Source organism: Lygodium microphyllum, chromosome 23 (genome assembly GCF_053477565.2).
Source record: "Lygodium microphyllum isolate KBCC chromosome 23, Lygodium_microphyllum_v1.1.10, whole genome shotgun sequence".
Taxonomy (NCBI): domain Eukaryota; kingdom Viridiplantae; phylum Streptophyta; class Polypodiopsida; order Schizaeales; family Lygodiaceae; genus Lygodium; species Lygodium microphyllum.
The window spans coordinates 300,575-323,906 of NC_141157.1; the positions used below are offsets into that span (position 1 = coordinate 300,575).

Consider the following 23,332-nt stretch of genomic DNA (forward strand, 5'->3'; position numbering starts at 1 on the left):
GGACAGCTAAAAGCAAGGAACAAGGATAGGGGGTGGGACATAGGAGAGAATGGCATACATAAATAGCATTTGAAAATGTATGCATGTGATATGGTGGATGGATATGTGGGCATAGTAATAGGGGATGCCCATTTTGTATCTTCCCATCCCAGTCCCATCCTCATGTTAGAGCGCCCTCTCATGGTAACAAGGGATGACAAATTGCAATTTATTATTCTTGTCCCTGTGGGCCCGTCCCTATTCCCCTATCCTCAAAACTGGTCCCATGTTACTGTGTGTGTGGGTGAATGTATACTACCAAAGAACATACAAAAAAACCACCCCCTAAAAGACACCCACTCCCACAAAAAAAAAAAAAAAAAAAAAAACTATCAAAAACATCTCCTAATAGGGGACGTGACACGAGGAGGGGGTAGGGGACGGCCGAGACGGGGGAACGGCTGTTGGGGACGGGATAGGGGACGTCCCAATCCCATTTTGACATCCCCATTCGGCCGATCCGTTCGGGATAGACTTCTCGCGTCACGGGGCCTCGGGATGGCTGTTCCCTGTTGCTATGACTCAAAGACAAATCAAAGGGTCTTCTTTATCTGTCACAGTAGGAGTATGTCACTAAGGTTTTGTAGCGTGTAAGAAAGCTGTTTTTACATCTATCCGTAAGAAAGCAGTGTTTACATCTAGATTATGCTGCTGCATATAGATCTCCTTAGGTAGATTACCATGTAAGAAAGCGGTTTTTACATCCATCTGTATGAGTTCCATGTCTTCAGATGCAACCAAGCCCAAGATGGTCCGCAAAGTAGACATTTTGACTATAGGAGAAAAGATTTCATCAAAATCAATTCCATGTTGTTGCTTGTACCCTTCAGCAACCAAGCATGCCTTGTACTTTGACAGAGAACCAGAAGTGACTTTCATTTTGTAAACCCATTTGCATGGTAGTACTTTTTGCCCTTTTGGCAAATGTACCAAATCCCAAGTGCCATTTTTCATGAGAGATTCCATCTCTGACAACATTGCTTTATGCCATTTCTTACCATCTTTTCTGTCCATTGCTTCCTCGAAGCAAGACGGCTCACCATAGTCCGCTAACATGGCATAATCAGCCACATAGTTTACACCAGGAACGAACCTATTTGGCTGTCTTTGCACTTTGGTCGACCTACGGACCCAATGATCAAGATTTGCTAGCTGTTGAGCTTGCAAATCTGCATTAATAGCTTGCTGTTCTACAGGTTCAGCGTACTGTATAGCTGGTTCTGGTTGTTCCAAAGGCACATGTTCTTACTGAATTTGTGGTACATCTTGGGCAAGATCTTGTTGATCATTTTCAGCATCATTTGTTGCATTTTCAAGAACATTTACAACAGGTATTTGCTCCTGCCTAATGGGCATTCTTTGTTGTCTTGTTGATACATCCTCCCGAAATACAATCCTTCTAAACTCCTTTGTCTTTTTCGATTGTTTGTGCATGCAATCTTCCTAGAAGATAATATCATTGCTCCGTACTGCTTTTCTTTTCTCGAGATCCCATTATTGATACCCCATCTCACCTTTATCACCATATCTTAGGAAAATACATTTAGAGGACTTTGGCTCAAGTTTGCTACGTTCTTCCTTGCGAATGTGCACAAATGCCTCATAGCCAAACACTCTTCAAGTGAGCATACGAAGGTGGCTTTCCCGACCACGCTTCTTGAGGTACTCCCCCCCCCCCACCCAAAGACTTGTTTGGTGATCGATTAATCAATTGTACGGCTGTCATAACAGCCTTTGCCCAAAATCCATGAGGTAAAGCAGCATGTGAGAGCATTGTATGGACCTTGTCTTGAATGGTCCTGATCATATGCTCCACAACACCATTTTGGGGTGGATTATGAGGAGCAGTGAGCTCCCTTTTAATCCCTTTGCTGTCACAAAAGTCCTGAAAGGCTTTGGATACATATTCCCCACCATTGTTAGAGCGAAGGCACTTTAATGTCTTGCTGGTTTGATTTTCAGCAAGTGCTAAGAACTTTTTAAATTTATCCAAGGTCTTGTCTTTGCGACGGATTGAATAAACCTAGACTTTGCGTGTGGCATCATCAACAAAGGTAATGAAATACTTCTTCTCCCCTAGAGATAATCTTGGCATTTGACATACATCTGAATGTACCAACTCTAAGGATGAAGACTTTAGAGCAAGAGATTTTTTATGTGACGTTTGAGCATGTTTACCATTAATACAATGATCACACTGTTCAAAATTAGCATACCTCAAAGTCGGCAAATAACCCAAGCGAGAAAGCACTTTCATTCCAGTTTGACTAATGTGTCCCAATTGGCTATGCCACAAAGAAACACTCGGCTGCTCGGTTATGGTGACTACATGGTCATGCACACTAGATATATGCAGAGGATACAAAGTATCACTTTTGGAGCCCTTGGCAACAATATGAGAGCCCTTACAAATTTTCCATTTGCTATCCCCAAAAGTGGTGTGATAGCCTTCATCATCTAGTTGCCTTGTGCTTATCAAGCTCTTTTTGAGCCGAGGCACGTGTCTCACATTATGCAAAACAAACACGTAGCCATGCTGACGTTCCGGTTTCACACTGCCAATGCCTGCAATTTTACATGCATAGTTATCCCCCAAGTGGACAACACCATGTACATCACCATTGTATTAAGAAAACCACTCGTGATGTGGTGTGATATGAAAAGACGCACTTGAATCAAGTATCCAAGTGTGCATATCATTCTCAGAATCTACAATCAATGCATGTGCACTCAAAGAAGCAAGAAGTACATCACCATCACTGTCATTCTCATGAGTGATTACATTAACTTCTTCTATTTTCACATTGCTCTTCTTTGCAGAGTTGCTGTCCTTTTCCTCAGCTTTGTTGCCTTCAGTGTTTTTGTTTTTGCCTTTCTCTTTCTTCAATTGAAAACAATCCCATTTGTAGTGCCCTTTTTTGCCACAATGATGGCATTCCACATTTTTGCCACGAGACTTGCTGCGTGCTATGTTTTTAGAACTACGCTTTTGCTGAAATCTGCCTCTAGTGTGCAAAGCATTAGAAGACCTGTTTGCTGAGTTATTTTGCCTATTTAGTTCTTCCATCAGTAAAGAACTCTCCACATTAGAATATAATAGCTGAGCATTCGAGTTACTCAAAGCTGTCCTGAAAGTATCCCAACTTTCAAGCAAAGTGCATAGCAAGAAAGTAGCCTTGAACTCATCATCAATATGGAAGTCCAAAGTAATCAGCTGATTGAAAGTTAAGTTGAACTCATTCAAATGTACAGACATGGCTGTACCTTCTTTCATGCGAAAGTCCATTAATTTTTTCAGCCAATAAACCTTGCTGGTTGCACTTTTTTGAGTATAAAATTCTTCAAGCCTTTGCCACATAGCATATGCTGAATTCAGCTTCTCAATGTTGAAGAGTAAGTTGTATGACATTGAGAGCTCAATGGTAGAGTGGGCAAGCTCATCCAAGTCATCCCACTCGTCTTGTTCCATTTTTGCTGGTTTTATTCCCTTTGTTTTGATGGGCTTCACATGGATCTTCTGCACCAAGACATTATAGCACTGTTTTTGCCATATTGCAAAATTATGTGCACCCTCAAGCTTCTTAATGTGCAAAAGATTGCTGCTGTCACTATTTCCAACCATAATTTGCAGTACCAAATTAACTAAGCACTTGCCACTCACTAAAGGCAAGCCCAAATATTACACAAGTAACCACGATACATTGCAAGTACCAACCAGGAATGAAAATCCCAAAATTGTAGAGATTTCAGATTTGCAAATAGATTTTCAGGAAAAAAAGTCTGTTGTTGCACTCCTCAAGCAATTATTGACACATTTAGGTACCGAGGCACCGATTACATGTGAAATCCCCAAAGGCATTTCCGGACACAAATTTGACAATTTTGATCAAAAGCCCTAAATTTTTAGAGAGTAATTTGTCCAGATTGCATCAATACATGTACCCAAGTGCTTATACTAGACATTTGTTGCACAAATTGAAGGGATTTTGCAAAGCCCCAATTTTCTTGGGTTCAGAGTTCACAAATTTTAGTGAAATTGAAGAAATTCCACTAAAATGTGAAAAGCCCCAAAATTTCTTGGGCAAATGTGTACCAAATGTGCAATTTTTGAGTCGGATTGTCTTGTCTTGACATTGACCAGGGCCCGTTGGATCTGCCACATGGTGTTACTTGGCCTATCCTGCTGCCTGCCGACAGGCCTATGACCTATCGTCCGCCAACGTGGAGTGTGGAGCTTGTTGCTTGCAACGTGGAGCTGACTGCTAGCCTGGCGCCTGTGGAGCCTACCATCTGTGGAGTCGACTGCCTACCTGGCGCTTGTCGAGCCTGCCGTTTGACCGAGTTACCCTGACTGTCGCAAGTCTGTGACAATGTGAATCCTGTCTTGACACGTCCGTCTTCTTATGCCAATGTGTTGCGTGTCTAGCCTGTCGTCCGTTTTCTCACGCTAGTCACCTCATGCCAGTCACCTGCTCTGATACCAGTTTATTGGAGTTGCTGGATCGGCTGAGTGAGCTAGGACTGATAGTGTCAGATCTAGTGCAGGAAGCAGCAGAAAGGAGTAAGTCATAGGAGTGTAAGCACGACACAATGAGTATATGGTACAATAACGGATGTACCACTTTTTAGGTTTAGATAGTATATATAGTACAAGAGTGTAAGGATGCATTCAGGCGCGTTCACACTTGAACACTGTAAATGACACAGTGAGCCTTTATTCCCAACACTACCTTTGATCCAAATTTGTACGTCCATACATTAACTGGAGGGTATGTAGTGTTTGTGCTTTATGTAGATGATCCCATCTTAACAAGTGACCATGCTGAGATGGTCAATCAAACTAAGGAAGTACTCCATTAGAAGTTTGAGATGATAGATTTAAGGCTTCTTCATTTCTTCTTAGGTCATGAGATATGGCATATTGAGAGGGCAATCTTTCTTTCCTAGCAATGGTATGTGGAGGAGCTCTTGACCACTTTTGAGATGTAGGAGTGTTGGACCATTTCTACTCCCATGGATTCAAATTGGAAGGCTACAATTTGTATAGATTCACTGTTGGTGGATGCTTCTTGCTATAGACAATTGATTGGGTCGTTGATTTGGCTTTTGAATACTGAAATTGATTTGTGCTTTCCAGTTGGTTTGCTTGTAGGCTTTACAAGTGAATCTAAGAAGGTTCATTGGCAAGTTGTCTTATGGATACTGTGGTTCCTTAGGGAGACCTTGGATCTAGGTCTATTTTAACCAGCAAGTGCAAGTGGCTCGACTTTGGTATTATGAGGCTGGATAGATTTAGATTGGGCTTGTGATATTGATCTCAAATGATTGACGATAGGCTATTGCTTTCTTCTAGGTATAGGTGTGATTTGTTGGAGCAGCAAAAGAAGCAACCTACAATTGCCCTTTCATCTATAGAGGTTGAGTACCGAGCAACTTGTTCTACCACTTGTGAGACTGTTTGGCTTCAGAGGCTATTAGAGGAGCTTGGTTGTTCACAGACAGGGGTTACTACACTTCTATGTGACAATGAGAGTGGCATAGTCATGCCACAGGATCCCTCATTCCATGCTAAGACAAGCACATAGAGATCCAATATCACTATATTCGTGAGAAGATCTTGGATGGGACCATTGATGTGGAGTATTGCAAGATTGAAGACAACCTTGCTGATTTGTTCACTAAGACACTTCCTCAGGCCGTTCTTTGTTAGCATTCTAGATCCTTTAGCCTTATGCTTCGTCCAGGATCTAAGAGGGGATGTTAGAGACTCGGTCTTCTCCAAGACATGCACATGCATGTAGAGGGCAGATTAAGCAGTGGTAGCATGTTAGGGAGCAGGTTGGGCAGTTTGTTTTGCAGTTGCCAGCAGTTTAGGCAAGATTTTGGGCAAGTTGGGCAGGCTGGTGAGAGTTATCATGTGGCAACCAGCATTTTTTGCATTTGTTTTTCGTTATTTTATTGTTTTATTTCAGTTGGCCTGTTTTATGCAGCAATCGGCCAGTTTTGACTGGCTGACCTGATCATATTATTGTATTATTTCTTGCGTATTTAGGCAAGCCTGCCATCTAGTCACAATCACTTCAGTCTTGTGCAGGTTGAGCACGCTCTTTGGCTGGCTATACTGACACAGCCTGTTGTACGTATCTACCTTTAGTATTCAACATTCATTCTTATTAGTCTTCAGCATTCTACTCTCTCTCTCTCTCTCTCTCTCTCTCTCTCTCTCTCTCTCTCTCCATATTCACTAATTGCTTTCAGTTCCATCATATGGTTCCCCATTTGCTGCACTCTGACAGTCGGTGGCTGGAAGAAATTGGGCGACTGGCTGGAATGTCTACAGCAATAAAAATGAAAATGTTAGTGGATTATTAGACCTGCAGGCAGCAAATGTAGATGTCGCCAGGAGTGGTGAAAACTGAATGATCTTCAAAGGAAGTTGGGCTGCCATATCAAGCTGAAAACGTTCATGGGCAGCAACCTCCAAACTGGGCGGCAGGCTGGGTGGCAGCTAGCTGATGTGGGCAGCAAGCTGGGTGGCAGCTCCAGCTGATGTGGGCAGCTCTGGACAGCTTCAGGCTTGGCAGCTGCAGCAACTCTGGTGGGTCAGCATCCACTAATTGTTGGAGAAAGAGAGATCAACAATTGGAGAAGAGGGCTTAGGAGATTGACTAAATGTGGAGTGATAAGAATGCCCATGCATGCTCTATTTATAACGGATTTTGGGACATTTGTCCTACCATGTGCAAAAAGTGCCAAAAAATACAAATAAAGTCTTTTTGGGGCCGTTAATGAGGCCAAAATTAGGAATTAATGCATTTTTATCGAATGTTAATGCATGTGATGACTTTTGGTTGCTCAACAAATATGGTTTTTATGTGTTGGCTAGATGGTTCCTTGCACATTTGATTATTCTTTAGTTTCAACAATCTTTGTGAGAGAGGAAGAAAGAAAGTTGTATTAATGTCTACAAAAGGCCAAATCAGCCTGTGAGACAAGAATAGATACATCTGAAGTTCAAGGAATTGTCATGTTTCCCAAGTAGTATAAAGAAACTGTAATCTTAAAGGAAACATTTAAGGAAACAACAAATAACTGAGAATATGAAAAAAACACTAGGGATCTATTACAATGGGAATTGATATTGGGATGAGAGAGAGAGAGAGAGAGAGAGAGAGAGAGAGAGAGAGAGAGAGAGAGAGAGAGAGAGAACTAACTAGGATTGTCAAAGCAGATGAAAAGGTAAAATTTTTGAAGGACTCGCTTGAAAAAGCTGGATGCCATGTTGGACGAAAGTTTTTTCGAGCAGTAAACTGCAGTGCAGCTGCAGCTGGAGGATTTGAAATGGGAGAAGGGGTTTGTGCCTCTCTTTTTTTTGTCATAAAGTTTAAAGCTGTTGTTATCTGCTACTTTCAACTTTGATAGAGCACATTTTTAAAATCTACTCCTGAAAGGCATGATTGATTATACTATTATTGGGAAATAAGTACTCCATCTGGCATACTTTTCTAGAGTACTCAGGAGATCATAAACAGTCTTCTCAACCTACAACCTTTGTGGACTTTTCTGACCTTACTTAGTGATTACTACATTCTTGCTCTAGAGAGGCCTAAGTGGTAGATACTTGGAAAATCCTGAAGGAAGTCATCCATATGCATTGATGTTTACAAGAGAAAGACACTCTTTTTCACAAAAGAAGATCATTCAGAACTGACAGTCATTCGTGCTGATTTGAGCCACCATTCCCTATCTCCTCCCTTTATGCTCCCCCTGCCCTGTATCATGATGCCTTGCTTCCCTCATGCTTTGGCACACCATCCCTCATGTTGCGGCTTGCTGTCTTGCACTTGACTACATGGGCCTTAAATAGGCAGGACCTCCATGCCTTCACCTCCTCTCCACCAATGCTTTCATGTCCTCATGATGATCTAGCACCAGCCCATTCTCCTCTTGCTCTTGCCTCTTCCTATCCACCCCCTTCTCCTCTTCTTGGATTTCCTCCATCCTTCCCCTTGTAACAGCTTTCTCTTGTCTTGTAGTGCACAGTTTGTAGAGGATACCCTTCCAAGCACGCACAGAAACCTCTGGTTTGGCACTGGTGCAACTAATTGTTAAACTCAAGTCTACAACCTCACGCATCATTCTTTTGAGGAGTGACTTCAGTTAGTATGGGCAATGGAGGAGTATTCAGAAGCCACATTCTTTGTATAGGTTGTGGGTCACTCTTCATCTTGCACCCAACTTCATGCATTGTAGACGCCACATTGTTGGAGTAGGGTGTATTCATGGTTAGACTCACCTCTAAGGAGGTTTTCCAAGAGTTAGTCGACTAGTTTCTGATGGTCTTGGGGAAGGGAGTTATCTTAATTGGCACCATGGTACAAGGCCTTCATAGCCTTTTTGTAGTGTCCTATATGCTCCTCTTTTAGAACTTGGAAATTGGAATAGAGTTTTTGCCACTTGGTGAAGGATTTTTGTCACCCATGTTGCTGAACTCATTTGTAGATGTAGTAATTGGAATAGGTGCTGAAGGTTAGGACATCCAAAATATTTTGAGATTGTGGCAAGAGGCACAACAATCTTCTAGAAGGTCATTGTCGTTGAGCAGCCCAACCAGTGCTTGTGTTGCCAGGAGTTTGGCCATTAAAAAGCAGAATGCACTTGTTTTGGTTCTCAAAAAAAGGCCACCAATAGACACAACTTGCCTTTGCGTTGTTGGTGGACAATGATGGATTCACCATAGTCTAGTGTTGGTAGGGGAAGATTAGGACAGTAAGTTAGATTGAGAAGCCCCAGCTATGTGCTAGGACTATGAGGAATTCCATATGTGCATAGTGTTTGATGCCACACCAATTGGCCTCTTGTTGTACATTTTGTGTTTCTTTTTGTTAGCATTGCCCTTTAGGGCATATGCTTATACAATGGTGCAGTAACAAGGTGGTGCAGGTTCCAAAAAAATTACCCATTGTTAACTTCATTTTAGTGGTCCTCTTAGCATTGAAATGTGTAGATATGTTGCTTTTTGAGAGAGAAGAGTTTATTCTTAGAAAATTAAAGAAAAAGGGTGTTCTCTCTCTCTCTCTCTCTCTCTCTCTCTCTCTCTCTCTCTCTCTCTTGCACGGGCAAAAGAAAAGAGCAATGCTCTTGCGCGATATAGTGCACCCTTGGTTCCCCCTAGCATTTCTTTGCATGGTATTAGAGTCGGGTGCTCTTGATTGACACTTGTGCCTTGATTGAGAAAGCTTAGCATTCAAGAGTATGTGAGAACACTATTCGAGATGTCTTAGCCATCATCAGTGAAGCACTTCCCATCAGAGCGTATCCCATTGGTGGTCCTTATTGTAGACTTTCAAGGAATGGTGCTGCAAATCTCTGAATAGGCTAGGAGGAGAGGATCCCCCTTTACCTCTTCTCCACTCATGAGTACATGAGTTCTTGTTGTGGAGACATCAGAGACTTTCAAAGGAACCAGGGCCTAGTAATCTTTCATCTCAAATTCCTTCTCGTCATACTCTGCTTCCTCTGGTGTTTCACCTAAATGATTGAATCTGCAACTTGGAGAAAGGTGCATACAATCTGAGCTTGAAGTTGTCGAAGGTTTGGAACTAGCAGCCAAAAGAGGGCACACTGACATGGGGGCTTTACCATATCCACTCAATTGGCTCCCACAGGAATTGGATTGAATCCCACAAGAATTGATGTAATGTGGAGAAATGCTAGGGCAAACAAAGAAAAGTGCAGAAAGTGGGACAACATGATGGATTTAGTTTGTAGGATACTCGATGAGAAATAAGTATGGAGACGAAAATGATACAATGTGGGACCCTAAACCTGTGTGTCTCAAGGACTGGGGATGAGGTGAGCTGAGAGTGGTATTCTCAGACGTCGAGAATAGCATTGAGAGTGTATCATACCGGTGACGGATTCCAAAACAAACCAACAGCAGTCAGGCAGTGATGATGATATCATGGGCAGCAAAGGAAGGAGAGAACAAAGTCTTCCAAGCAGCAGGGATGTCGTGAGTTACTCCAGGGCAGCAAAACACAAGGTTTGCCAGCTGAATGGAAGCTCCATGGGCAGCAAATTATGGCAATCAACTAGCTGGCCTCTAAGCAGTAAACATGCAGGCAGTAGTCACAGAAAATACAGTCTGTAGCAGTTGATGATGACTTGGCAGCAGCTAGTAGACCTCCAGGACCACAAGCTGTGATGGCTGAAGGCTGGGCAGCATAGGTGGATGAGTGGCCAGCAGCTGGGCTGCAGCTTCTCCAAAATGCAAGGCAGCTTCTCCCATTGATGGCAAGTGGAGCTCCTGAAGGTGTGTTCAGCAATTGGAAAAGGCTGATTGACGGTAATGATCAGGGATGAATGGGATGCCAACATGTTCTATTCAGAGTATGCCAACATGTTCTATTCATAGAGTATTTTGGGCATTTTGTCTTACTGTTTAAAATTTGGTAATGGCTTTTGGGGCTGTTTTAAGGAGTATAAATTAGGCATCAATGCATGATGATTTGAGATTAATGCATGCATTACATTTGGTGGCTTTACACCCCCTTTTAGGCCCAAAAAGGGTTAAAAATATGGAGAGCCATACTCTATCCTCTTTTCACCCAAAAGTTCCACCCCAAAGAAAGGCATCTACCAAGGGGATGTACTGCCCAAGGGTCTACCATGATTACATAGGTGATGAGTATCTTCCTTTGAGTAGCCAAGTTAATGGGTCTTATACTTTTCTTTTGAAAGGCAAGAATTGAATAGTAAGACCAGAAGATCATTTCCCATAAAGACCATTGTGTGGCAAGGGTGTCGGTGATTGTTGTACTCGCGGATCAAAGTCAAGCATTCTTGATTGAGGTACAAGGGAAGGTAAAAGGGGAGTATGCTTACACAATGCAAGGATTTTTACCTTTGGGGGAGCCTACTCTCCTGATTATCCCTTCCAAGGGCCCTATTTCATATAAACACAATGCCAATGCATGGGAGATGCAAGGGGTCATGTGATAATGGGATGCAAATTGCAGCAGTGCCACTTGAGCAGTGCCCTGTGCCCTCATTGGTTCACTTGTCCAAATGCCCTTTTACAAGTATGATGATCATGAATCCATACCAATGCAGAGACATGAGTACATAAGCATAGTTGCCAAAATCTGTAAGTACCAAGCAATTAACTGCTTGCTCTCATGGGCGAAAGGTGCATGGGAAGGCTATGGGTCCCCCTCTGCCAATCATTCTGATGTCAAAGGGGAGGTTGGACAAAATTCAATATGATGTTTAAGCTGGAGTATTGGTTGGTCGATTGATTCATTAGAATGTCGGCACGATTCTTGGATGAAGGCATGAAGTTAAGCTGAATGTTACCTTCCTCCACCTACTTTAGTAAAATTGTAATGAATTCCAACATTCTTGGTTTTGTTGTTGAAAATGGGGTCGCCAGCTAGAGTGATATCACTCTTGACTATTTAGGAGTCTCACATGGAAACTACAACTTCACCAACAAGCTTCGTAAGTAGATGGCCTTGGTGGCCATGCCTGGTATCCAACATTGGCTGAAGATGCAGCTACATCTCTTGGTGATAGTCATGAGGCTTATCAAAGAATCGGACTCCTCTTTACATACTAGGAATCAACCCTCTTATAAAATCTTTGTGATTCTTCTTAGATAATATATACTGTTCGATCCTTCAAATCAATTTTCATTAAACAAAAGGATGTATGATTTATTTTGTTGTTTATCAAGTTCTGACATTTTGGTGTTTTCTGGCAGTAGATTGTTGTCTGTAGCAATTCAGTGATATACCAGGATGAAGTTGATCAAACGATTATTCATGAATTGATCCATGCTTATGATCAATGCAGAGGATCAAATTTAGACTGGCGAAATTGTGAACATCATGCCTGTAGTGAGGTGATATATCTACACTTGCTCAGTGTTTTTAAATGTTCCATTTGGACAAACGTAATGCAGGTTAAGTTACTTAGAAGGGAGAAGTAGCTTTTGCTACTCAGATAGCAACATACCAAGTTCTTTAAGATGTTATCACAGCTAAAACTTCCATACCTAGTTGCAGCTTTACTACTATTCTATATAGTTTCTTCCAGTAAAACTCTCCATGATTTCTGGGGAGATGCTATTTGTTTATTGGTTGCTACAACTGATGTTTTCAAGATCGCAGTTTAGGTGATTTGGCTCTACTTATGTGTTCACCATTTTATCCTCTAACAGGTCAACATCGTCTGCTCCCTCTCATCCTGTCATTGTGGTGCGTTTGCTGTGTGACTGCTCTGCCCAGTTTCAGTCTAGAATCCATAAAGGTTGAATACCCTTCCTCATCGTGTGTGACATAGGGGTTGACATAAGTTTCCTTTTCAAGTGGCTCCTCCATGAACTGAACAGCTGTGGCAAACAGAATAAAACAACCATTTGTCAAACATTTCTTTATTTATCTTGATGGTTTGTAATTACTATTTCTCCTTCTCCCCATATGGAAGTAACAACCCAAAGGTTCAATTTCCACTAAGTTTCTGCCCTTAACTATGTACTCCTAGGGAGTGGATGGCTTGGTCTGAGGTCTGTTCCTTCCCTTGTGACTCTGGCTTTGCATGCGCTTTGTAATTTAGCTTTTGTCAGACAACAGTGGTATCATAGCAGATTGCAGTGCATTGTTGTCATTGAGTGCATCAGTAATATGCTATTCGCTTGTCCTGAGGGCTGTTCTATGCCTCTGCTGTCAAGTGAAGCCACAAGAGTGGATGGCAGACTAGTTATTTGTGTAGGTCTATTATCACGTGTGAAAATATTAGACGCCACATTTTCATTGCTAACTTTCTTGTAAAATTGTCTTTGGGAACTTGTCCTTGGGTTATAACCTATGCCTCTGATTCTAGACAGACCCACCCTGAACATGTCCTACAATAGAGAGCTTGCAGGCTAATGCCAACAAGCTAATGCAGGGGGTTTACTCACAGCTTTGGCAGTTTCTTGCATTTGACTGTTGGAATCATTTTACTGACCACTAAGCAGCCTTGATGGCACTAAAGAGAGAGTCTGCCACAACTGGCTTTTCAAAGTCAGAAGAAAATCAAGTTATGTTATTCCTCAGAAGCTGCATCCAAACTACTACTGTCTAATGCAGCAAATTATCTCTTTGCCTCAATTTCTTACGAGTGCCAGCTATTGCGGTCCACAAAGCTGCATGACCAAGTCTACTTCAGAGGGGACCCTCCTCTCCAGTTCTATGAAGGGTAAAATTTTTAAGAGATCAAACTGAGAGAATATTCCTAAAAGGATATGTACTTTTCTCATTGCTTGATACCTGGCCATGTAGATGAGGAGTGTCAATCTAGAGCTAACGGTACTTGGCCTACTCCCTGTAGTCAGATCTCAACCCTTACCAGGCTGAGAGAGGGCAACATGGGACCTCAAAATCAAAATTGAGGTGCCTCTAAGAACAAGTGGTGTATACTGTGTTGCTTTTGGTCAGCCCTCTCAGTAACACCCTTCCATACTCCTGAAGTGATGTTTGAATGGTCAAGCAGACCTTTCGTCGGCTTGGTCCACAGGCACATTTTGCCTTCTTTGAGAGCATGCAAGGTGAAGGGTCCACATCGTGGAGCTGCCTCCAAAGTTACAGGCCATCTAGGTTCCAATGGATAGTTGTCAATGAAGCTATTCACCCATAATCACATGGAAGGGCCATTTTTGGGTCCCCCATCCCTGTTCCCATTTCCCGTTTCATGCCAATTAGATGTGACTACATAGTCACATGGAATGGCAATTTAGGCCATTCCCATTTTGGTTTCCCATTCCCATTTCCTGTTGTCCCATGTGACTATGTATTTATTCACCATATGACCCAGAGCAAAGACATCTGTATCTTGTAAATACTTGGTGGTGAGCTGTTTGTTGTGGTAATAACACAATGGCCAAAGCTTCATATTATTGGCTCAGTGTTTTCTGTTATAGATCAAGGTTGGAATCTATCTTGAGTGGACAATGTATATCTTGATTCTCATTTCCTAGCTTGGGGTACATTTATTATCTGTCTACTAGTTTTGCTAATTGGCTTGAGCCATATTCTTTGCCAAGTTCTTTGGTCAGACCTCTTGATGAGACCACGGGTCTAGTGGTGGTCAAGACAAATTTTAATGAACTGGTCTCTATGTATTGTCTTAGTTCTTGAACCAGTGTACTCAAGAGCAATCAAAAGTTTAACTTTGCACATTCATTAGTGATTGTAAGCTAGTTCATGCATCCCTAGACTCAAATTGGTTTGTGATGTGTGTAGATTGTGCAAGCTAGGCGAGTTAACACCTGATCCCATTCCCACCACAGGCCCAACATAGAGAAAAGTGCGTATTGAGGTTGATCCACCTTGATCTATGTAGAGAGTCTCCCACATTGTCCTCGCTACATGTGATATCCTTTCTTAAAGAGAAGTTAGAGGCTTTTGCTTGCTTTGATATGTGGGTCCAGTTAGATAGAAATCAGATGGGTGTCCCCATAGGAACAACCTGATCTCCAGATCTTGGCACAAGCTGACTTGATGAGTCACCTTGTGTTGACAAGCTGATTGATGAGTGCCCTGACTAATGAGCTGCTCTGTGCTGATGCAACAAGGTGCCACCCGTTCACTAGCCTTTCCCACCTGCCTCCTTTTCTTACTTCTGCCGTCTTGACTCACGTCAACTTGAACACAGCACTGTCACTGTCAATGCAGCCACCCTGGACACAGTGTGGGCCTGGTTAACCCTTCTAGTTCCCCCACTGCTCTCCCCTTGACCTGTGCCATTATTGCCTAGTTGACCATTCTCACCTAGGCACCACTAAAAACAATGCCACCTGTGTGCACTCCTGCCTCTCCTCCTTTTTCTTCTCTGCCTGCCTGTCCTGCTAACTGTGGCTGCCAACTATGCCTCCATCACTGTCTCTGCCCTCTGTGCCCTCACAACTAGGCCCACATAGCTCCTGTTCGCCAAGTGCTCCCCTGTCCAGATATGGAAGTTCAGTTTCCTCCACCCTAGTAGCCTTCGTTTGGTTCCTTGCTCAAGCCACTTCCATCTTCCCTATTCTGCACAAACTTCTTTTGAGGGGCCGGAATCACCATGGTAGAGCTTGGCACTAGTTGCTTAGGAAGCATCAGCACCATAGACATATGGAGCGAGCAAGTTGTGCAGATTGTAGCCAGTCCACCACCACAACCACCAGGGGACTCCTTTGCAGCCCCTTGCACATCTATGGTTGATACTGTCTTGCCAATTTGCTTCCCATTGGATGACATGGAGCTTGTCCTCAGAGATAAGATAGGTCTACAGACTGGTTGGAAATCAAACACTACTCCTCCCCCCCCAAACACCCAAAAAAAAGAAGAAAAAAGCCTACACTTCTCTTATTTGTATGATCATTTATATATGATGTATCTAATTCCATCTATGTATTTGTAACTTGTATGTTGTAGCACGTATTGTGCATAGTTGTCAGGTACGAAAGGTACGGTACGATAAAATACGGTACTAAATGGTACCTTATGATTTTATAAGGTACGTTACGATACTAGTACGAAAAAAAAATAAGATGATTTTTTAAATAACAAAAACCATAAATCATTAAATGATAGGTTGTAGAATACATGTTTAAAGTGGAAATAGCCATTTCATTACAGAATAAGATGAATACACGGGGTGACCATCGCGGTCGCATGAACATGCGATACAACTACAGTCTAGTATATTTGATACAAAAGAAAAGAGAGACCTATGTCATATGAATCTATGATGAGGCATCACTGTCATCATCATCATCATCATCATTAGAACCATTTGAGTGCTCATCAAGAGAGTCTGAAGATGACTCCTCGGCATCCGACGATGAGACACACTCATACTCATCCTCGCTCATGAGGTTACCATCATCATCAAATGATGGCTCCCTAGGTGGTGGCTGTGTAGTCAAGGTGGGGATGTCATCATGAGGCACAGGATGTGAGCTACTGAGTCCTGTGTTACATATGTCTGCAGGCCACTCGAATCACCCCTCCTCGATGATGGAGGGCGTCGAATGGCCATGCCCCTGCTACCACCTACTCGAATTCCTCGCCCACGAGTAGGTTGACTGCGAGTGTCACGAGTATCTGTTGCTCTAAGCTCTCTATAGAGCTTTGCAAAAATCATCTCCTCCTTGTCTACCTCCTTATGTATGCTCGGAAGAGTGTCGCCCGTCAACTTGAATGTATCAACATTCACCTACACAATGTAGTGATACACGCAAGATTGATCATTGTAAATACTAAAGTCTAAATTGTAAAGTATAAACTTCAAAGTTCAAAGTTTAAAAGTTAAAACAACAAATTTTAAAATTTAAATATTATGGTTAAGCGTTTAAACTTTACCTGCTTCGGACTACCCATGCTTATCATAGCTCTCATCATGCGTAAGTTAGTATGGCAATAGACTAGCCGCTTTAACTGTCGTGTGCTAAGCCGATTGCGAATCTTTGTGTGAATGAGAGAATAGACACTCGAGTTTCTCTCACATGTACTCGAAGAGCAATCCTGGGCAAGGACCCTCATGGCTAAGGGCTGAAGGGTCTCCAGTGCGTACTATAAAAGGGAGTCACGACAATGACAAGGGCACAAACTTTTTGCCAAAACTGCTCATTAAGGCACAAGCATTGCATGGCTTTGGCCCCCTCTGTCTCATGCTCATCCCACTCATTCCATAGAGTGGACACCATTATCTGGCGCAAGGCGGACCACGCCTTATAAAGGCGCTCCAGCAATAACCACATGTAAGCAAAGCGAGTTGCAGAAGGCTTCTTCAACTCCAGTGTGCTATGCTCATGATACATCGCAAGCACCTTTACCTTTACCGTGAAGAATGTGACAATTGATGTAGCTTTGCGGACCACCCTCTTCACCCACTTGAGCTTCCCAATGTCCTCCATGAGCAAGTCCAAACAATGACTTGCACATGGAGTCCACACAATCGTAGGGAACTCGGCCTCAAGCAAACGGCCCATGCGCCGACAATTTGATGCTTTGTCGGTAACAACTTGCACCACATTTGAGGGGCCCATCTACAACCACAATTTACAAATTACAAGTAAGTATACTTATTACTAACAATACTTGAAAATTGAAGGTTAGAGAGAGAAAAAGTCTAGAGAGAGTTGAAACTTGAGCGGCTGAGCCTTCAAGTTTCAAGTTTCAAGATTCAAGAATGAAGAGAGACGGAGCCCGGGGGTTGGGGGCCTTGTGGCTTGGGGGGAAAGAGAGAATCGAGATAGATCATATATACCAGAGAGAAATTAATTATTAGAATAGGGAGATAGATAGTTATGCATGAATCAAATTTTAATTATGAATCGTGATATTATCATAATGAAAGAAAGTGAAACAAATTTAAAAGGCAAATTGCAATGTATACCTCAATGATAGCTTGTCGAATGTGGCGGTAGATGAATGCGGCTGTTGTTTTTCTCCCCCTCTTGTTGGTATTTACGGCCCGCAAAAAGTAAGTGTCGAGTGGACATGAGACGAGAATGTTGATGATGCCCCGTTTCTTACGATCACCCCATCCGTCGCTGAGAATGGAGCAACCATATTTAATCCATGTGGCCCGAATAGGATCAAGGGTTCTATCAATCCTCTCATTCTCTTCATCAATCTTTTTTGTCCTCATGTCATTGTATGTAACACCGGTCCATCCTTCACATGGATCCACATTGGCAATGGCTTTTACCATCTTCTTCCATTGCTCTTGCTTTAGGACATTGAATGCAAGATTGCACTCAATCACTGTGCATGCAATTTCAATGTCCACAAGTTGTTGCCTTTGTCTAAGAAAGGCAACCGATCAACGCACATGACTAGGAGCTCGAGAGAGAGAGGATTGTCTCTCTGGCACCTCATGAGCCTCCACTCTTTGTCTTTTACTGGAGCCGGATGTGGATATGGAGCCCACATCACCAATGGTAGAGGCCTTTCCCACATCAGTTGAAGATACGCCCACATTGGATGCTTTCTCGTTAGTAGGCATAGGAGTTGGTGCCGATAAGCCATTTCCTTCTCCTCTTGTGGATCCCCCTCTCATCTTGGCGAGAATCTCCTCCGCAATGTTTTGAGGGATCTCCTTGCATGGAGCAACTTGCCCCCCCGTCTTGGAAAGATGTTGGAGAGATCAAGTTGCACCACTTGTATAGCGCTTCCCACAATACTTGCATGTCCAATGGTGCGAGTTGGACTTCTTTGTGTCCCTCTTCACATGGATCGTATGCAAATTGAAGGCCTCGCACTTCTCATGAGTCATGGTGCCGATGACGGATAAAGAGGCCAAAGAGAGAGAGAGAGAGAGAGAGAGAGAGAGAGAGAGAGAGAGAGAGAGATGCTTGAGTCTCGACTCTTGAAACTTGAGTCTTGAAAGTTGAAAGGGAGGGAGACTGAAGAGGCCCGAGGGTTGGGGTAAAGTTGAAAGAGCAAGAGTGAGAGAGAGGGGATGGGAGATGAGAATGGCAAATGCTTTGATAGGGTGCGGGATAGAGGGGATGGGAGATGAGATTTGAGAATGGCAAATGCTTCGATAGGGTGCGGGAAAGAGGGGATGGGAGGTGAGATTCGAGAATGACAAATCACAAGTCCATTCAAGAATGAGGATCCAAGAGAGGAAGATGAGAATGGTAAGTGCTTGTTGAATTGGTGTGGAAGTATGGAGGAGAGGAGCACCTTTTGTAGATGAGAGAAGGGTCTAAGTTCAAACAATCAAAGAGGGGTCAATGGTCAAAGAGAGGGCTGCTAGTTGGAAGGAATCCAAAGAGGGCTGGGGGGGGGGGAGTGCATGGCTGGAAAAGGGGATGGGATGAGGTATCCAAGGGTTCCCACCCCCCTAAAAAGTGCCACGCAGGTAGGCAGAACATGCAGGAGTAAAGGCGGGGGCGTAGGAAACACAGGACGTGGGATCGATGACGTGCAGACAAGGTGGCCCAAATAGGCCCAAAATCACGTATGGATTCGTACAGATATGTACCGTACGAATCGTACGGTATGGACAGATCCGTACATCGTACGGAGGCAACTATGGTATTGCGCATGAGGCATATACCATAGAGGTTTTGGCATGTTACTCTCAAGCAATCATCTTGTATACTCTAATAGCGTTGCTCTTTAGACTTTAAGCACTTTATTCTATCATCTTTAGTCCAAAATACCCAAGATGATATTTTTTATGTACTAATATCGTACTGTACCTTATAAAATCTTAAAGTACCATTTAGTAATGTATTTTATTGTACCGCATGGTATTGTATCTTTTGTATCTGACAACTATGCTCCTTAGCTCTATGGTTGGGAGTTGGATTTGATGTCCATTCCCTTTTAAACTCTTGACAGTGGAAAGGATTGTGTTGTCTCTTGTGCAAGTTGGATCTTAGGGGGACATTTCACTTTCTATAAAGGAGAAAGTGGAGAAGGTACTTTTGGCCTTTTGCTTAGGCAAGTTAGAGAAGATTGATTGGATATGTTCTTTGAGAACTATTGGGATCTTATCTATGTAGGTCTCATCACAGCTTTCCAGGAGATTGTGGTATCAAGAGATATGCTAGAGAGACTATTTGAGGGATTGATTCATCTCTCTCCCAAAGGTCATGGAGACAAATTGGAGATCATACAATGGAGGTGAATCTCTTTGCTTGGATTTGCTTATAAGATCCCTTCAAAGGCGATTGATACTAGACATTACCTACCCTACCCAAGTAAGTTTTGTTTGAGTGCGCAACATCATGGACATCATATTCACATTTTTGGGATCTAGGAGCTCAGATCTCCTTGTGCTCCTACTCAAATCTGAGAAGGCAGATGATAGTGTGGATTGGGAGTCTTTGGAGGGCACCATGTTGAAGATGGGATTTCTAGAGTAGTGGATCAAAGGAGTTGCTGCCCTTTATTCTTGAGCACACAGCTAGGTTCTTGTTGATGGGGCTAGAGGAGAGAGATTCGGTATCCAAAGATCATTGAGATGGGGCTGCCTAGTAGTCCCCCTCTTATTTCTAATTGAAGTAGAGGCCATGAGCTCTTTCTTGAGATAAAGATCCACATGTATCAAAGGCTTATGGTTGCCTATCATTGAACTGGTAGAGCTCCTTGAGCAACTTTAGGCCCCTGTAGCGGTCACGAGGATATTTTGTAGAGCATTTGGTGCCTTAATAAATTTGCATAAATCCTATGGATTTTGGATATGCGACTTGGTAGTTGGAATGGCAACTGTACAAGGACTTCAGCTAGGTCTCGTATGGGACCACAATGAGGTATCTTGGATGCCATTGGGGGATTGCCATTACTTCATAGCAGCAATTGACACTTCTTTTTGTGAGCATTAGGTAGAAGCTTCTTCATTAGAGCTCTGGAAGCCTCTCATTAGTAGGGAGTGTGGTGGTTGCCAACTAGGCTCTTCTCATAACCATGCGGTACATCACTTTCTGTTGGGCAGTTCTAGGTCATGTATTGGCCAAGTGAACTGCCTGATCAAGAAATTTATTTGGTTAAGAGGAGATGGGAGCCAGGAGAAGCTTCTTATCAAGGGTCTTCTTCTAGGTGAGGAGGCTTGAAAGAAACCTTTGCTATGTCTACTACACCTACATATGGAGGACCATGGTGGCCTAGTATCCACTAGATCTTAAAGGAGATTAGGACTACAGACTTAGTGAGGAGTTTTGAGGTTAGATTCGTAGCTGCTATCATTAGAGCATGGAGATTTCTTTCATTTGGCCTCCACCAGCTACTACCACCAATGAAACTGGCCTGTGGATTTGATCTATAGGGCAGTGAATATAAACTTACATCATGCACACTATTCAATTCAGCAAAGGAAATAAATCGCACAATAAACTTGAGAGCTAGAGTGCTCTTGCACAATAGACAACACCGGATTGGTCCTCAAGATGAGTGCCCCTTACGGTATTTCTTTTATATTGAAAATGAGCCTTAACATGAACCACTTGTGGCCTGGCTGTAAGATTAACACAGTTGTCATTGACCAGCACTCTCTTTGCTAACGATTCCTTGCGTTCTTGGCTATGTCCTTAGTTGTTGTCACCAACTTGACCAATGAGCTTTCAATATGTCTCAATTAGGCAGTCAAACCAATGTGTCTTCAAGCATATAGAGCTGCAATCACTCCAATGGTGACCAACATGACATTGAAAAATGCATTCATGGTGTCTCATCGCTGCTACACTGAGTAAATGAGTCTCAACCCTTATTGTCTTACAATCCTGGAGCATCACTTTAACCAATAGACCCTCAATTCATTCTTGACTTTTTAATTTAATGCTTTTTCGATACTTAAGTTGTGACATTTAAATTGTACACATGTGATTTTAAGTTAGATGTGTGTCATGATGATAGGCAATCCTAGCTTTGGCAGTGGGGAACATTGGTAGTTGTTGTTATGGATAGGTCCCAATGGCGTAGCAACATGGAATGGCTACTTTTGGGTCCCCTGTCCCTATTCCCCGTTCCCGTTCACCATTCCTGTTTCTTGTTCCATTTTGCTATGGCCAATGGGGAAGTCATGTCTTGGTCAAGGTTGAATTTGCCCTTGGAAATGACTTTTGGTGCCATGGGGGTTAGAGATTTAAATGATTTAATGTCTTGGGCTAACCTTTGTGGAAAGTTTCAACACTCCTAAGCTCAAAGAGGTTAGAAATTTAAAATTGAGGTTGGGTAGCCTTTGATGTTATTTTAATAAGGGAAGGGCCTAGGAGCTAGGCAACTTGTTTTGCATGTGGAGGCTTGAGTGAAGATAGAAATTTTCCAAATGTTCGGTTTGGGCTGCATGCAAGTGCATCTTCCATGTTGGGTTGGTTTTCTCCCGTTCTGGGCTGCTTGAGACAAATCTCAGGGTGTACTTTGTTTGAGTAGGGAGATGGTTACTAAAGCCTTGGGAGAATAGTGCAACCTGATCTAGAGCAGATTTTGGGGTTGTAAACAGCAGAAAACCCTAAAAACGAGGTCATGGATAGTTGCTGGTGTAGAAACTACGGTTTCAAACAGTGGGGAAACCCTAAAAATCAGTAAATGACATGATTTCTCTCTCTCTAAAATGGGAGGGGATTGCTGTTACAGCCCTTTCATGGCATCAAAAAGGTTTCTCTCTCCTCTTCTGTTTTTTTTTGTTATCCTAGCAAATTCGAAGATATTCAACACTGTTTTACTGAATTCAGACCTAATTGCTGCTGTAATTATGGTTTATCAGCTGTCTCAAGAAGTGTGTCATTGAATCTCAGTCATTCTCAATTTTGTTCAGCTGTTTGATGGTGGACAGTAGTGTTTATGCTGTCAAAGCCCTAATTTATAGCTTTCAGACAAAGATAATACTCCCAATCACATTATCTACAGGAGACCTATGCATGCAGCATATTCTCCATAGTCTGATTTGTCCTCTCGGCTTGTCCATTAGTCTCAAAAATGTCCAATGAACTTAGGGTCTCATAAAGTCTGTCAAGATGCTCAATAAAGAGACTAGCCAAGTTGTGGCTTTTCATAGTTGCCTTTATGGGAATGAATTGAGCCATTTTCATCAAGTGGTCAACCATGACACAGATTGCATCATGACCTTGATTCGTATGGGATAATCCTACTATAAAATCAATAGAAATGCTACTCCACTTTTTTCTGGAAATTTATAGAGGATGTAACATTCCCACTTATTTGTGTCATTTAGTTTATTAAGCTAACACTATGGTCGCTCAAGCATGTAAGACTCTAATAAATTTCTCACCAAAGTATCTTAGGTGCCCTATGCTCCGGGCGTCATGGCTCTCATACAAAATCTTTTTGTGGATATCTTGATCGTTGGGCACACACATTTTGCCTTGTTTAAATAGTAATCCATTACGAATGGAATACTTTTCCACTATCTCTCTCTCACTAGCTAGCTTTTAGACAACGGGATTGTCAAAGCATCTTTAGCTACTAGGTCTGTCTTGGACTAATTATGAGATCCTACCAAAGTGAGGATTGTTTTGGCAACACCATTGGAGAGAGAGAGAGAAATTAGTTGAAATTTCAAAGGACAAGGCAGCCACAAAGATCGGGCTGATTGTAGAGGTGCTTTAAGAAATGATGGTCAATCCTAATAATGAACCAAGCATCATATAAATAATGACGCCAAATTTTAAGAGCATGGATGACCACCAATAATTCCTTCTCTTGAGTGGTGTAACATTTTTGAGCATCCTGAACTGATAACTCTTAAATGCAATGGATTGGCTATTCTAATAAAGAACAACACCCTTAGCATAATC

General features: G+C 42.5%; 1 protein-coding gene and 1 pseudogene across 3 annotated transcripts in view; one reads left to right on the forward strand and one right to left on the reverse strand.

Moving 5' to 3' along the window:
• The window catches only part of LOC148015787 (Ku70-binding family protein), a 132,777-nt gene that overhangs the window by 37,924 nt on the left and 71,521 nt on the right, over positions 1–23,332 (forward strand). For all 3 annotated transcript variants that reach the window (XM_087663682.1, XM_087663681.1, XM_087663680.1), the window contains exons 3-4: positions 7,271–7,392; positions 11,807–11,944. In XM_087663682.1, the coding sequence (XP_087519808.1) occupies positions 7,271–7,392; positions 11,807–11,944 (260 nt within the window). The remainder of the gene's footprint in view (positions 1–7,270; positions 7,393–11,806; positions 11,945–23,332) is intronic.
• LOC148015788 (uncharacterized) lies at positions 15,985–18,342 on the reverse strand (annotated as a pseudogene).